The following is a 13674-nucleotide window of genomic DNA, read 5'->3' as shown; positions in this document are numbered from 1 at the left end:
GGGCAAAGACAAAATACAGAATATGTGAGACTTCTTTCACTGTGCGACTTCTCTGAGCCTCAAATAAAGGAATATTAGATACTATACTCTCAAGAATTGTTCTACAGATTGGATCAGATAGTGTGCAATAAATGCTTCCCTAATTCCTAACACACAGCTACTAACATTATTTCATCATCATCATCATGATTCAGAGGACATTCTCCCCCCATCCCCACACCTACTCCCAAAAAGCTACTATTATTTATCTTAATAATCAAATAACTACTCACTGAGTTCAAGCTCATGGACTACTGGTACCATTTTTGATTTACACTAGCTTCAATCCATTCATTTACCTGAAGCTTTCGGTACATGGTTGAAATGACAAGTTTTACATCTAAACTATGAAAATGGATTTCAAGAAGGGGACCAAAGCTTTAAAAGTATGCATTGCTTCTAAAGCCTCAATAGTTGGATGAATCAACTGCTTTTCAAAATGACTTACTTTGGACAATCTCTGATGTTCCCTGTAACCTATAATCTTCATCACTTCCCAAATTCTATTTACTACACTGTAATGTTTCATAAAATCTTTTGGCCACATAAATATCTGAGGTTTTAACATTCTGAAACTACAAAACAAAGCTATAGAGGTACAGTCAGGCTGGGATAGGACTTCTCACCCTCAGTAATACTGACATTCTCGGTTAGATGATTTTTTGTGTGGTTGTCCTGTTCGCTGCCAGCTGCAGGCACCCCTGGCCTCTACCCTCCACATGCCAGCAGCAACCCACCCCACCTCCCAGTGTTGAAACCCAACATGTCTCCAAATATTGCCAAATGTCTTCTGGGGGTAAAAATCACCCTCCAGTTAAGAACCACTGAGCTAGAATTTCTCAGACATAATTGTAAATTCTGAGTACACAGATTATACACGCTTATGTAATCTTACTAATATAAGGAGTACAGGACAATAGTTCCTGCTATACTGTTTATGCTAGGGCACATAATTTTTATATAATGTACTACTTAAGTATATAATTACCCACATATAACTATCTTTTCCTACTGAAAACATCAACATTAAATGGGGGGTGAGGATGGGGGACAGCTAATCCTGCGACCATTTTCATATTATCTGTTACAGAGAAAAACCTCTGGTTTACAAACATTTGCTAATGGAGACCTATTGAAATCACTGCAAATGTCCTTCCTTCTGCATTCGAAGTCTCTCTTTCTCTACTTGTAAGCGTTCCTTTTCAATCTGCAGCTTCTCCAATTCAAATTTCAAAAACTGTAGCCTATCTTTTTCCAGTTGCAAACGTTCTCTCTCAAGTTTTAACTTCTCTGTTTCTACGTCCTGTGGCTGAAGTATGGACTTTTCCCCTTGACCAAGTTCATTTTCCAAAGACGGTTTCTCTGTGTTGACTATCTGTAGCCTCAACTTCTCTCTCTCAATCTGCAGCAGCTCCTTCTCAAGCTGAAGCCGTTCGTGCTCCATGTCTAAATGCCGCAGCCTCTCCTTCTCAATCTGCAGCCGTTCCTTTTCTACCTGCAGTCTCTCAGCCTCAATATCCAGTCGTCGTTTTTCCAACTCTAGTTTCTGTTTCTCTATGTTTACAAGCAAATGGGGCTCATCATATGCAGACCTTGATGGTGCTGAGTTTAGAGTAAAAAATTCATCAATGTGCGGGAAATCAGGAAGTTCATTTTCCCTCCTGGAATCTGGTATGACTGATGACAGTATTTCTTCTTCCTCCTCAATTTCAAACTAAAAAAAGAAAGAGAAAAGAAGTTTTCAGTATTATTTCTATTTCATGGTTGTTAATTTGTCTAAATATTTCTTAAAATCTTTTGATATTGAGGTTACAAAACCATTTACTTTGAATTTTGAATATTTACAATGAATTAGCTGATGTCACTAACATATAATCAGGAGAGGTATATCTAAGTGAAGAGATTAATGACGTAAAGAAAAAATGGAATGGCTTTATATGCTAATTTTAAGTTAGCTTGAAAATCTGGGAACTTCTTAACTGCTCCTACACTATTAATTAAGTCACACATCAGAACTGAAGAAATTAAATGAATAAAAGGGCTCATAGCCTAATACTCACCTCAGGACTCTGGGGATCTCTTTCTTCCTCTTCCACTTTGACCTCGGTTAAGGATCCACCTGCATCCCTAAAATCTGCCACATTTTGCCAATCAAAATTTGTATCATTTCGGAATCCAATCTTTTCATCTATCTCTTCAGTCAGAGAATCATCTAAATCGGATGAGGGAAGGGGAAACCCAGAACCAACCAGCTTAATGTTTGCCTTCATCCTCTTTCTCTTCATAAGCGCTCGCCAGTCAAGGTACCTCCTTTTCACTTCTGTCCCTGTCCTCTGCTCTCCTTCTCCCACAGCATTCACACACTGTGCGATCTCCTCCCAAGCCATTCGCTTCATCACATTAATTGTTGTATTGAGCTGCTTGGAAAAAATGACTTCTTTTCTTTTTGTAATTTCCTTCAAAAGAGTCTGAGTTTCTTGAACACTAAAATTGCTTTTCCTTTTCCTTTTCAACTGCTTCATTTTTCTAACTTAAATGCAGTTTTACTGTAAGAAAAGATATGACAAGAATTTGAAGAATGCTACAAGGTACAAAAATCAAGAACAATCCCTTGTTAGCACTTAGTTTAAATCAGTTTTCTGTTCATTAGTAGCAAAAGCAGGCTGGGTGATTCCTAAAGAGAAAAAAGTAAAAATCAGTCGACCTGTAATTTCTGCAATGTACTTCAACCCAATAAGCTATATACACAATTTTAAAATTGTTTTCTATTTATTTTTTTTTTAGAGGGCAAGGGAAGGGAAAAAAAAGGGAGAACATCGATCTGAGAGAAACATTAATCAGTTGCCCCTTGCACCTGTCCCGGCCAGCAGCGACCAAACCCACAACCTAGGCATGTGTCCCGGAATTGAACCAGTGACCTTTCACTTTGTAGGACAATACCCAACCAATGAGCCACACCTGTCAGGGCTATATACAGTATTCCTTCACATACCCCGGGTATTATGTTCTCGACTCCCCCACGATAGGTGAAAATCCTCGAAGTAGGAACTTTACACTTATTTTAGTATTTATATATATTTTAAGGCTTTATAAACCCTTCCCACACACTTAGAAACCGTTTCCAGCCCCTTTTAACCTTTTCCACACTTTTACAAACACTACTTATGTTCTTAAACATATTCTACACTTTTAAACCTACATAACTTTAACAACATACGTATACAGTATCGCAAAATCCTGTGATACAGAGCAAAATCCATGATAAATAATTAAATATAATATTTTTTAAAATCCCACAATACAGTGAGGCCATGATAAGTGAACTGAGATACAGAGAGGGATTACTGTACATTATTTAAAACAAAAAACACCATCAAGTTTTTTAATGAAGGGATGGGCCACTTTGCCAAAATGACCACTAGGTTTGAAATATCAAAAAAGAAATTCAGACTCTGTAGAATAATATTAGAGGAACATTGAAAGGCTGTGCTACAAAATCAATAAAATTCAGAAACAACTTTAAGGCAATGTAATTTGATCAAAAAAATGACAACTACTTGTATTTTATTATTTCCCAAATAATTAAAACTCATTTTTAGGTTAAACCTATGCATAAACTAAGTTTGGAATAAAATTTCCCAAAACAATAAAAATATTGTAAACAACAGATGTAAAAGGGTAACATAAAAATGGCAAAGATTTTCCCCAGCCACTCCACCTATCAGTTAAAGAAAAAGATCAGCAATTAAAATAGAAAAAAAATTATAATAGTTAAACCGTATGGAGACCAATGCACATTTTCATGGTTTGCCATTAAAATTATGTCTCTCAATGCTCACCATATTCTCCTCGTTATTGTCCCCCTCCTTCAATCCAAACCACCTAAACAAGTTTCTAACACCAAACAAAAGTTTAATGCTGTATTTATTTCTAATTAATGCTTTGAATTATTTGCCTTTCCTTGAAGAATTTCTCAATACTTTGTAATTTCGTAGTCTATTTTAACAGCAGAGTTGAAGATTATGATATAGGCAAGTAATTATACTTGGAGACTCCAGGAAATTAATTTAAAAGTATTCATATCAAAATTTTAATATAAATTCTGAATGGGAAAGATCCTCTTGTAAACATTTCTCTTAGATGGATACAAGACAGAATGCTTCTCCAATTTCCAGAACTCATGCTGTCAAAGCATCAAAAAGGATATATGCACCTGAAACTTATGAGAAAGATAAACTTTTCAGACCTGCCCCAGATCAACTGAATCAGAAACTTTGGGGGTGGGATCTAATACAGTAGCCTGTGCTTAAGTAAACCTTTCAGATGATCCTAATGCATGCTAAAATTTGAGAACCACTGGACTAGACCCACCCCAGCACAAGACAAAAGCTTAACACACCAACACTTGCACAATTTGACTTCAGGTCTGAAACAAGCGCATCTGATTGGCCTAATGTACAGCACAGCCCAAATCCCTCATCACAATGGTGATGGAAAATGTAGTTTTTCTGTTATCTAGCTTTTGCATTATGGGAAGCAACAGTAGGAAATTGGAAATGATGTTGAGTTTTTTCCTTAGAAAAGAGATTTTTAAAGTAGGAAATGGGAGACAAAGCTCAGAAAGAGTAAAGGTTATATACATGAACCATGTTTTTTACTTCAAATTCACTCACCGATCACTGTGACAGAGCTGACTTTTCCTCCCCTACAAAATGAGAAGGTGGGATGAGCTCGCTAAGGGCGCTTCCAGCTCTATCACTGTGTTATCATAAACATTTCCTACCAACATGGAAGAAAAAATACCAAATACCTGCTAAGCTTCATGTCCTGTCATTTAATCCCCACCACAGTATTGAATATGGATACCAGCATTTCTATTTATAAAATAAAAGTCAGGAAAGTTAAATAATTTGCACACTCCACAGCCAGTTAAATGACAGAACTTACATCCATGTTCCCTTAGGTTACACCTCCTTCCACTTTATAAGCAGTTTGTGATCGCTAAATCTTAGAAATGTGTTACTAAGTTTTGAGATTCAAGTCTTTTAGTAGACAATGTTCAAAAAGAGCAGATTCTTATATATGTGGAAGGTTTAGATAAGTTCTGTGGATAAGCAGAAAAACATCTCAAAACTTCAGCCAGTTAGATTCCACTCTATCATCGTTTCTTCTCTTAAATACTTTAATATCGGCCAATTTAAAATTTTTATCAATGTGAAAAACATTTCTCTAGTAATTGGCAATTCAAATAATATCTTCTACTGAAGCAAAACGTAACAATTCAGTAAGGTTAACTACATTTAATTGAAAAATGCACAAATATTTGTTACCATTGGTTGAGCCTTTTCAGTTTAGGACTTAAAAGCAGATGCAAATTCCTTATTTCTAAACTCAAGTAGAAAGATATTTTATTATGATTTCACTAAACTTTTAGACAAATTTTCCTTTTCAAGTTCCCAGTATCTTTGTTTTACTGATTGCGTATGTATCTAATAACATCACCAAAAATATGCACATCACTATCTTTTTGTTTCCAATCATTCATGCCATCTTCTGAACAGCTACTTCATGCTGAACTGCATGTCAGAAAGAAAATTTCAAGAGCAGGAAATGAACTCTCAAAAAATCACTATCAATTTCACACTCCCATAAAAACGGCAAAGCATGCAAAAAAAAGAAGAAAAGCAAGCAAACCAATTCTAATGTAGACTTCCAAAATTTCGCAAGATATTTAATAAAATTGAAATCCACGAAATTGGGACATATGGTCAATGACACAGCACTTTTGATCTTGTCTTAGGTAAATACCACCCTTATAGTCAAATATAGACTCTTGTCATTAGACTATTAAGCAAATGTATTCATAAATTAAAAGCATCAAGAGACAGTATGTGTAGTGGTTATGAGCACAAAGTCAGACCCCTGGGTTAGAAACCTGGCTCTCCATTTCCTAGCGGTGTGGTCTTAGTGACTTAAGATCCCTATGTGCAATTTCATTGTAAAATAATAGTGACATATCATAGAGAAACTGTGGATCAAAGGATTTACTAAAATATAGAGAATAGTTCTTCACAGACACTAAGCAAGTTAGGTAAGTTTGCAATGTCTGCATCAAAGGCAAACTCTTTAAATAATTTTGACAAAGGAAAGAGGCAGGTCACAAAAATATTGGTATTATTATTATTATTATTGGTTCTAGTTCCTAAGTCAAGTGGTAGGTCCATGGGTACATATATTGCATATATGCTTCATAACATATATGCAATAATTACGGGTATGTTGGAACCTGCTGGTGTGAGCTGGCAAAAGTCAATTGTGCACATCCCTTCCCAACTCCACGTTCAATGATGTCATGTTGGAAACTAGAAAAACTGGCCAAGATAGCAGTATTTACACCACAGAAATGGGCAAATGTTACAAACTAAAATTTATTTTGTTAAGGGGTCAGGGTGCTGGATTACTAGTACACTTACAGCTAATTATTTTTGCATTATCTCAAATATTACCTAATAAAAATTAAGAAAGTTTAATGTTTAACACCTGATCCCATGTCAATTTACTGAATATTCTTGAAGATTTGTAATTTTAGGGGACTACATTTAATTAGCACTCTGGCTTAACATTCCTTTTGTATTATAATTCAAGTACTCAGATGGGCTACATAAGTATTCAGCTTTCTTCCAGAGGAGACTGAAGAATACTCATGAGGTACAATGTTTATAAGCCACATAAAAAGAGAACTGAAACAAATGGAATTATAAATAATTAAACCAGCCCAAATATGCTTTTCATTAGTCTCTATGTTGCAACATATTTCAAGGAATTACTTAAGTCAAAACTTGACTTTTTGCTTCCTCTACCAATTGCTCCACCACTATGTGAATCTGAGAAAGGTAGCAATGTTCAATACATAACACAGTGCCTAACAAGTAGGAGGTAAAACTATAACTTAAAATAAAAAGATGATTGGAGGATGGGAAAGAGTAGAATGTGAAAGAAAGTAACTCAAGGGAGGTAAGGTAGCAAAACTGAAACTTCTATGGGCAAAGCATACGCTTGAAAAGGCAGCCCAAATTGATATAGGCAAAAAACAGCTTACGAATATTAAGTAAAAACTTTGGATAAACTGACACCCTATAACAATACCAAAGAACTTAGCAGTAACCAAGTTACACAAAAGCTGAAAAGAAAATTTTAAGTCAACAGGCTATACTGGTACTTAGGCAGTATTGCCAACGATGAACAGGTTATTAGATACATTTTTAAATGGAATCAGCAGGTTAAATATCCTTAAAGTCATATCAAATTACCTATCAAATTAAATACTTACCATGTATTAAGGATGACTTTTTGTTTCCAAAAGATATAAAATGTTTCGGACTATTTATTTACTGAACCATTTACAAAGCACTATCATATTTTTAAGGCAAAAGCATGGGAGAAGTACAAATATTCATCAATAGGGGACGGATGAATAAACTATACTACAGCCACATAATGTAATATATGTGATAAATGCCATATGAGAGTATGAATATGGTTTAATGCAACCTTATTCCTGTGCAAATGCTAGAGTTAATCAAGCCAACAAAATCAGTAAGGTGATATGTATGTATGTCTATGTGTGTGTACACACTCAAAAAAGCTCAATTTTCAACTTAGGGACATTTATAGACAGAATATGCTATTCTCTACAAGAAGTTACCTCACTCTGCCCAGTCACAAACTCTAGGGATCACACGCAGTCATTTCAGTCTCAACCATGTAGCTCTTTGTTAGCTAGGGTACAATGGTTTTATTTTACTTTGAGGCAATTAACATTATGTTACAAGTTTACATATGAAGGATTTTTATTACAGAAACACTTTTTTTTTTAAGTCCCACAAATACCCACAAATCTTTGTTGACGTTAAAAAAGCAAAATACACATATATGGTTAGAAAACCTATATAAAGGCTCAAAACAAGGTGAAAATTTGTCTCGACCACCAATGTAATATTAATCATTTCCTGAGATTCCAGAAATAGCATACATGTACTTATGAACACACATAATGTATTACATATTCCATGAATATATATAAATTCCATTCACATATATAACTAAAGAAGCGATGACTGCTAAAATGTAGATGTAAAAGTATAGAGATGTGGAGGAATTCATTGAAAACAAAAAAAATTAGGCGCATAGGAATGATTCTATAAAGGAAATGAAGAGTCAAAGAAGGAATCGTGAATGTGAAAACTTACCAGCTTCTACAATTAAAAAATTATGAAATTCTGAAGATACTGATAGAGTAGTGTCTCTCAAACTTTATGTTTATAAATTGCCTGGCAATCTTAAAATGAGATTCTGATTCAGCAGGGCTGGAGAGGTGGCAATTCTACATTTCTAACAAACTTCCAAATGATGTTGATGCTGCTGGTCCTTGAACTGCACCTTGGGTAACAAGGATCTACACTAGCACTGCACTGTCTGATAGGAAAATGTGATCCACTTACGTACTAATTTAAAATTTTTCTAGTAGCCACAGTAAAGCAAAAACAAAAGGTGGATTAATTTAACATATTTTATTAAACCATATATTCTTAATCCAATTAAGAAACTCACATATAGTAAGCCCTCAACGGATACAAACTATTAGCCATTTCCTAGTAAAGTGTTTGGATACAGAAGTGAATATTTCTTTACTGAATAAATGTGAGTATATGAAAAGTGCAACAAGAGAAGTACCAACAAAATAGACTGGTGTCAAAAAAAGGACAAATTTTTGGTGGGATGAAGGATATTGGCAGAAGAAATCAACATTTGATTTGGATTTTATAAATCAGATGAATGAGGGATGGTAATAAAGGGGAAAAATTAGGCTGGGGCCAAATGTCAGCATATCTTTAATGTTGGCTTAGTAAGACCCTATACTTTGCTAGTAGGAAACTTACAAGAGAAAAATATCTGTGAAAATTCACATATTTTTGAAATTCAAGCAGATTACCTTCTTTATAGAGGCAATATTACTATAATATACAAATTGTAATATATAAAATATATACAATAAAAATAATTACAGTTGTCAGGAGAATCCTAATTTATGCAGATATTCATCACTAGATTTTGCGGCTCTGAGACTATGAGATCAATTTAGTAATTTGACTATGGTAAACTTACTGGTACCTGGCAGAAATAACAGTCCCCTTAAAACTATGCCTGAGTCAACATAGTTTTTAAATTTTGGCAGCAGTCATTGTTATTTGCATGTCCTATTTTTTCCAACAATTTATAACTCCATACCTCTACCTCACAAAAGTGGTATCCCTTTGTCCCTGCCTGTTCTATTCTAAACTGACGGACTATTTCATTGACCAAATACACTTTAACACACAGTTTTAACCTCACTGAAATTGATATTAGGATGTATCTTAGATTTCTAGTCAGTCATGGATTGTGTAAAATTCCTTTGGCAGCTTCTGATTAATGTTAGAAAGTTTCAAAATTAATGCACCTTGAGTTTAAATTTGGTAGCTATGTTTGTAGGGATAGAAACTAACCTCTATTTTCAGGAATGTGCTTTTTTCCTGTCCTCTTCTTTACATTTTGGTACTCATAAAACAGAGCTTAGGTTTTCTGTCATCCATTACCCAATAATTTAATTTACTCAAATATTTGTTGAGGTCCTATTATATGCCAGGCACACACTCTTGGTGCTGGAGCTATAATGCCACATAAAATGTGAAAAGATGCTATTTTAGATGTTGAATACTATCACTTTTAAGTTGGTGGTCATCCTACCTTTACAGATAGTTACAACCGCTAAAACTTTATAGATCCTCCATGCCCAGGAAACAGAGAACAGCCATTTTCCCTAATCCCATTTTACAATCATTCTTTACTGGTTGCAAATTAGTAAAATAAGTAGTTCACTTACATAATCCTTATGAAGATGATGTACTGCTAAAGGCATATTATATAACTGGGTAATTTTTTTTCAAGAACTAACACTGGAGAATAAAGTTCCTAAATATTGTAAAATAAGACAGAATTAAAAGGTCCAAGTAATATCAGGCAGTAAATTCTGGTTCCAAAAAAATGAGGGGGGAGAAGCAGGGGAGTAAATTCATTAGCCTTTTCAAGAAGAAAAGCACCACAAAATCTAGGAGCTTCCTCCCGCCACCCATATTCTCATAGGCCAGCGATTTTTAACCGGTGTGCTTTTTAAAACATGCAATACCTAATTATTCTGTCAAGGGCACTGACCTCTTTCCCCTTAGATTCTAAAATTGGAAAAAAAAATGACAGCACAACAACAGCTGTCTGGTGTGAACGAATCAAAATTATACCTTTTTTTGGTTACATGAGCAAAAAAAATTTTTTTTTATTTGCCACATAATTTTAATAAGTTTGTGTGTGCCGTGAGATGAAAAAGGTTGAAAATCGCTGTTATAGGAAATTAACTTTCCTGCCAAATGAAATGCTCTTTCCTAAAACTTGTGGTAGGTAAAAGTTTACTTAAGGTCATCAGTTATCAGATTAATAAACTACCCTTTACTCCCTTCTTGTTGCTTCCCTTGGGACAGCCCAGCCACAATCCCTGGGAAGAATCCAGGAAAACTGAATTCCCAGGCCTCCCGTGAGCAGGGGGCAGAGGGGGCGCACCTGACTCGGTCACAATGCTGCCGCTGCGGCTGCACCTGGTGGGAAATGGGGCAACCAGGAAAGAGAGTCCTCTCTCTAGATACTGAATTAGAGTCCCCACCAGGTGTCGGCAAACTTCTGCAGTCTTGTTTCAGCATCCTGGGCCCTGCCCACCCTCCCAGGTCAGGCTGCAGCCCCCACTGGTACTTCTCCCAAGCGTCGTAGTCCTGCTACGACGCAGAGCCAGGGCCAGAGCTCGCACCGGTGTTGAGGGTGGGTGGAGAGCCACCTGCCGCTGACCCTGTCCGAACCTTCCCCGCTGCAAACGCACCCACCGTCCAAGGAACCTCCAAGTCCTCAGGGACCGAGCTGCACACCTGCGACCCTGCGGCACCTCCGCCCAGTCGCCTCTAAGGGGATAGGAAAAAAAGATGCCTTATTGCTTTCCCGCCCCCCACTTTGCCACTACCTATTGGGTGGAACTGCTGTCGCTCTTTCGATGCGGCTCGTCCATTGGCCTGGATGGTACAGCCCTTCTGGCTGACGGCCCGCCCCAGGTCTGGCCTCACAATGGGAGTCCATTCCCAAACCGGTTCCGGGTTAGTGCCCTGGAGTTCCTCCCCCTTGTGATTCGCGGCCTCCCACTATGCGCTCAGCCTTTGGCGCCCAGCTCTGTCAGTCAAGTGCGCTCTAGGAAAGGGTTGGACGTTTAACGATCAGCCCGCTCTGTTGTTCTGCCTGATTGGGATATTGGCTGCTCCATCTTCAAACTCTACTCTTGTCCTTGACCCTTAACTTTTGAAAGGACAGAGGAAGCGGGACCGTGGCGTTGCTCTGTCGGTTCCTAGCACAGCATCACTTTCCGCTTAATCAGCTGCAACCTAGGTTGGCCTCAACCGTTTCTTGAGGCTTCCTTTGCCAATGTCACCGGTGATTTTCTTACAGCTAAATCTAGGCATCAATTCTCAGTCCTAATATTACTTGACTCCTCAAAAAACATTAGACATGTTGACTATTTCTTCATTGTTTTACATAATACGCGCTTCTCTTGGTTTTCCTCCCTCTAGGTCCTCTTTTCTGTACCCCTTCGCAATTGTCCCTTTCGTTCCCACCTCTAGTTCTGGTGTTACTGATGGGTCTTCCTTCCCATTGCCTTTGTTCCGGCTTCCATTGAGATCCCGAATTACATCAGTAGCTTCCTTTCTGGTCTCCGTGTCCCGCCAGCTCCACTGTAGTCCATCCGTCACACTGTAGCCAGGACTGGCTGCTTCAAGTTCTTTAATGGAATCATGTTATGATAAGGTACAAACTTTTTACGAGAGTGGCTTCTGCTTTTCCCTCAGGCTATATCTTTCACCAACATTCTCCCTCTCCCCTCTGTATTTTTTCTTTAACCCCAATTCCTTTGCCTCTTCCCGTTCTTAGATTGACAGTTACTTTGGGACTTAGTTTGTACTGCATTGTTTCCCCCGGAGAAATTTCCCATGGCCTCTTCCCTGCTGATGCCCAAGATTCCTTTTAGAAGTCACTTTCTGGAGGATCTTTCTTTCCATTCACCCTGCCTCCACTTCCAAGTTGTCCCTCTAATGTAGGTATGCGAAATAACAGGATGCTCAGCTAAGTTTGATGATCAGATAAATAATAAATAATGTTTAGTATAAGTATGTCCCATGCAATATCAGGCATCTGTATTTTTATTTGCTAAATCTGGCAACTGTACTCCAGCATCCTCCCATCACAGGTAGTACGTACGTTCCCTCTGACAGCTTTATGACATGTTCCATGTAGGTGGGTTTTCTTGTTCACTGTTGTAATTTCTTTGCCTAGCGCAATACCTATAATATAATAGACACTCAAAAGAGATGTAAATAAATAATGGAATATTCTGGACGAATGGTGAATCCTTGGTGGATGTTCCTGGAAGGACTCTATTCCATAAAATAATAAGTACTTATGAAATATTCTATTTGAAATGTAATGATCAGTTTAGTCTTTCAGATTTTTACATAAATCTTTATGAATGAAGCATATCTGTACTTTTGCCTAAGGGAAAAAAAAACTTGTTGGAAAAACATGAGAACATGTATTTTATAATGTTGTTTTTTATGTGTGGTGGATGGTTTTTGGGTGAGTGCAGTTAGATGGTAAGAGAACTATCTATCCCCATTAGGATCAGACACTTTCTGCCTCCTTGTAGAGTATATTCACCAATTGAATCTATTTCTTTGCTTCAATAACAGGGATAAGGCCTACAATGATTACATACTCAGAACCTTCTGCTTTTATATCATGAACTCTTTAAGCTTTCTCTAGTTAACATCAGTCTCCTTGCTGTTTGCAAGACCTTTTCTAGATATCCTCACTTCTAGCTATATCTTGTCTGAGTGGATGTGGACCAACAAGCAGATTGAAGGTACTCCAAAATGCCTAATAGTAGTACCCCATTACCGAACTGATGATCTTTTTATTGATGTGCTTTTGGTTAATATTAATTTTAGGCTAGAGATTTGACCCACATTTATTCTAGAACTGACCTGTTAAAAAACATATTCATTTCAGTGACTAGGTAACGTCTAAGTATGTTTGAAAAACTTTAATTGCATGAATCTATTTTTTCAACCAAATTGTTTTGAAACGCAAATACAGATGGAGTATCTGATAGATAAAAAATTAGCATCTTAATCAAGATGTGTTGTAAATGTATTATTGATAATTTGTATATTGATTCTAAATTGAAATGATAATATTTTGTAGACTTGGGTTAAGGAAAATATATTATTAACAGTAATTTTACCTGTTTTATTTTTTTAAATGAGGCTAACACAACATTTTAACTTATATGTGTGGTTTGTATTATATTTCTATTAGATGGTTCTGTTCTAGACTGCCTGGCTACAGTTTATTAAAAGTCTTAAAATTATAATATAATAGTTAACTAAAATATTTCTATATCATTGCTTATTTAACCAAAGAGAAAGAAAAAAAAATCACTTTCCCATCTTTTCT

General features: G+C 36.6%; 1 protein-coding gene across 2 annotated transcripts; it reads right to left on the bottom strand.

Moving 5' to 3' along the window:
* Window positions 1-961: 961 nt before the first annotated feature.
* Window positions 962-11078, bottom strand: LOC150018844 (myb/SANT-like DNA-binding domain-containing protein 4). Of its 2 annotated transcripts, XM_090267865.1 has the most exons (3): window positions 11004-11078; window positions 2100-2585; window positions 962-1753 (listed from the first exon to the last, which is right to left on the bottom strand). In XM_090267865.1, the coding sequence occupies exons 2-3, from the start codon at window positions 2559-2561 to the stop codon at window positions 1178-1180; spliced, it is 1038 nt and encodes a 345-aa protein (XP_090123991.1). In that variant the 5' UTR covers window positions 2562-2585; window positions 11004-11078; the 3' UTR covers window positions 962-1177. The 2 variants fall into 2 exon arrangements, with proteins under 2 accessions (XP_090123991.1, XP_090123990.1); XM_090267864.1 differs by lacking the exon at window positions 11004-11078 and having other exon boundaries at window positions 2100-2635.
* Between the last annotated feature and the right edge of the window lie 2596 nt (window positions 11079-13674).

Source organism: Furipterus horrens, unplaced genomic scaffold, assembly GCF_987537825.1.
Source record: "Furipterus horrens unplaced genomic scaffold, mFurHor1.1.pri manual_scaffold_2, whole genome shotgun sequence".
NCBI classification, from domain to species: Eukaryota; Metazoa; Chordata; class Mammalia; order Chiroptera; family Furipteridae; genus Furipterus; species Furipterus horrens.
This window is presented reverse-complemented; position numbering and strand designations above follow the sequence as displayed.

Bases quoted from the DNA above. Each gene is read 5' to 3' on its own strand.
- LOC150018844 (XM_090267865.1), bottom strand. From the start codon at position 2,561: ATGAAGCAGTTGAAAAGGAAAAGGAAAAGCAATTTTAGTGTTCAAGAA. The intron at 1,754-2,099 runs GTGAGTATTAGG...TTCTTTTTTTAG, and splicing joins GAGATCCCCAGAGTCCTGAG to TTTGAAATTGAGGAGGAAGA.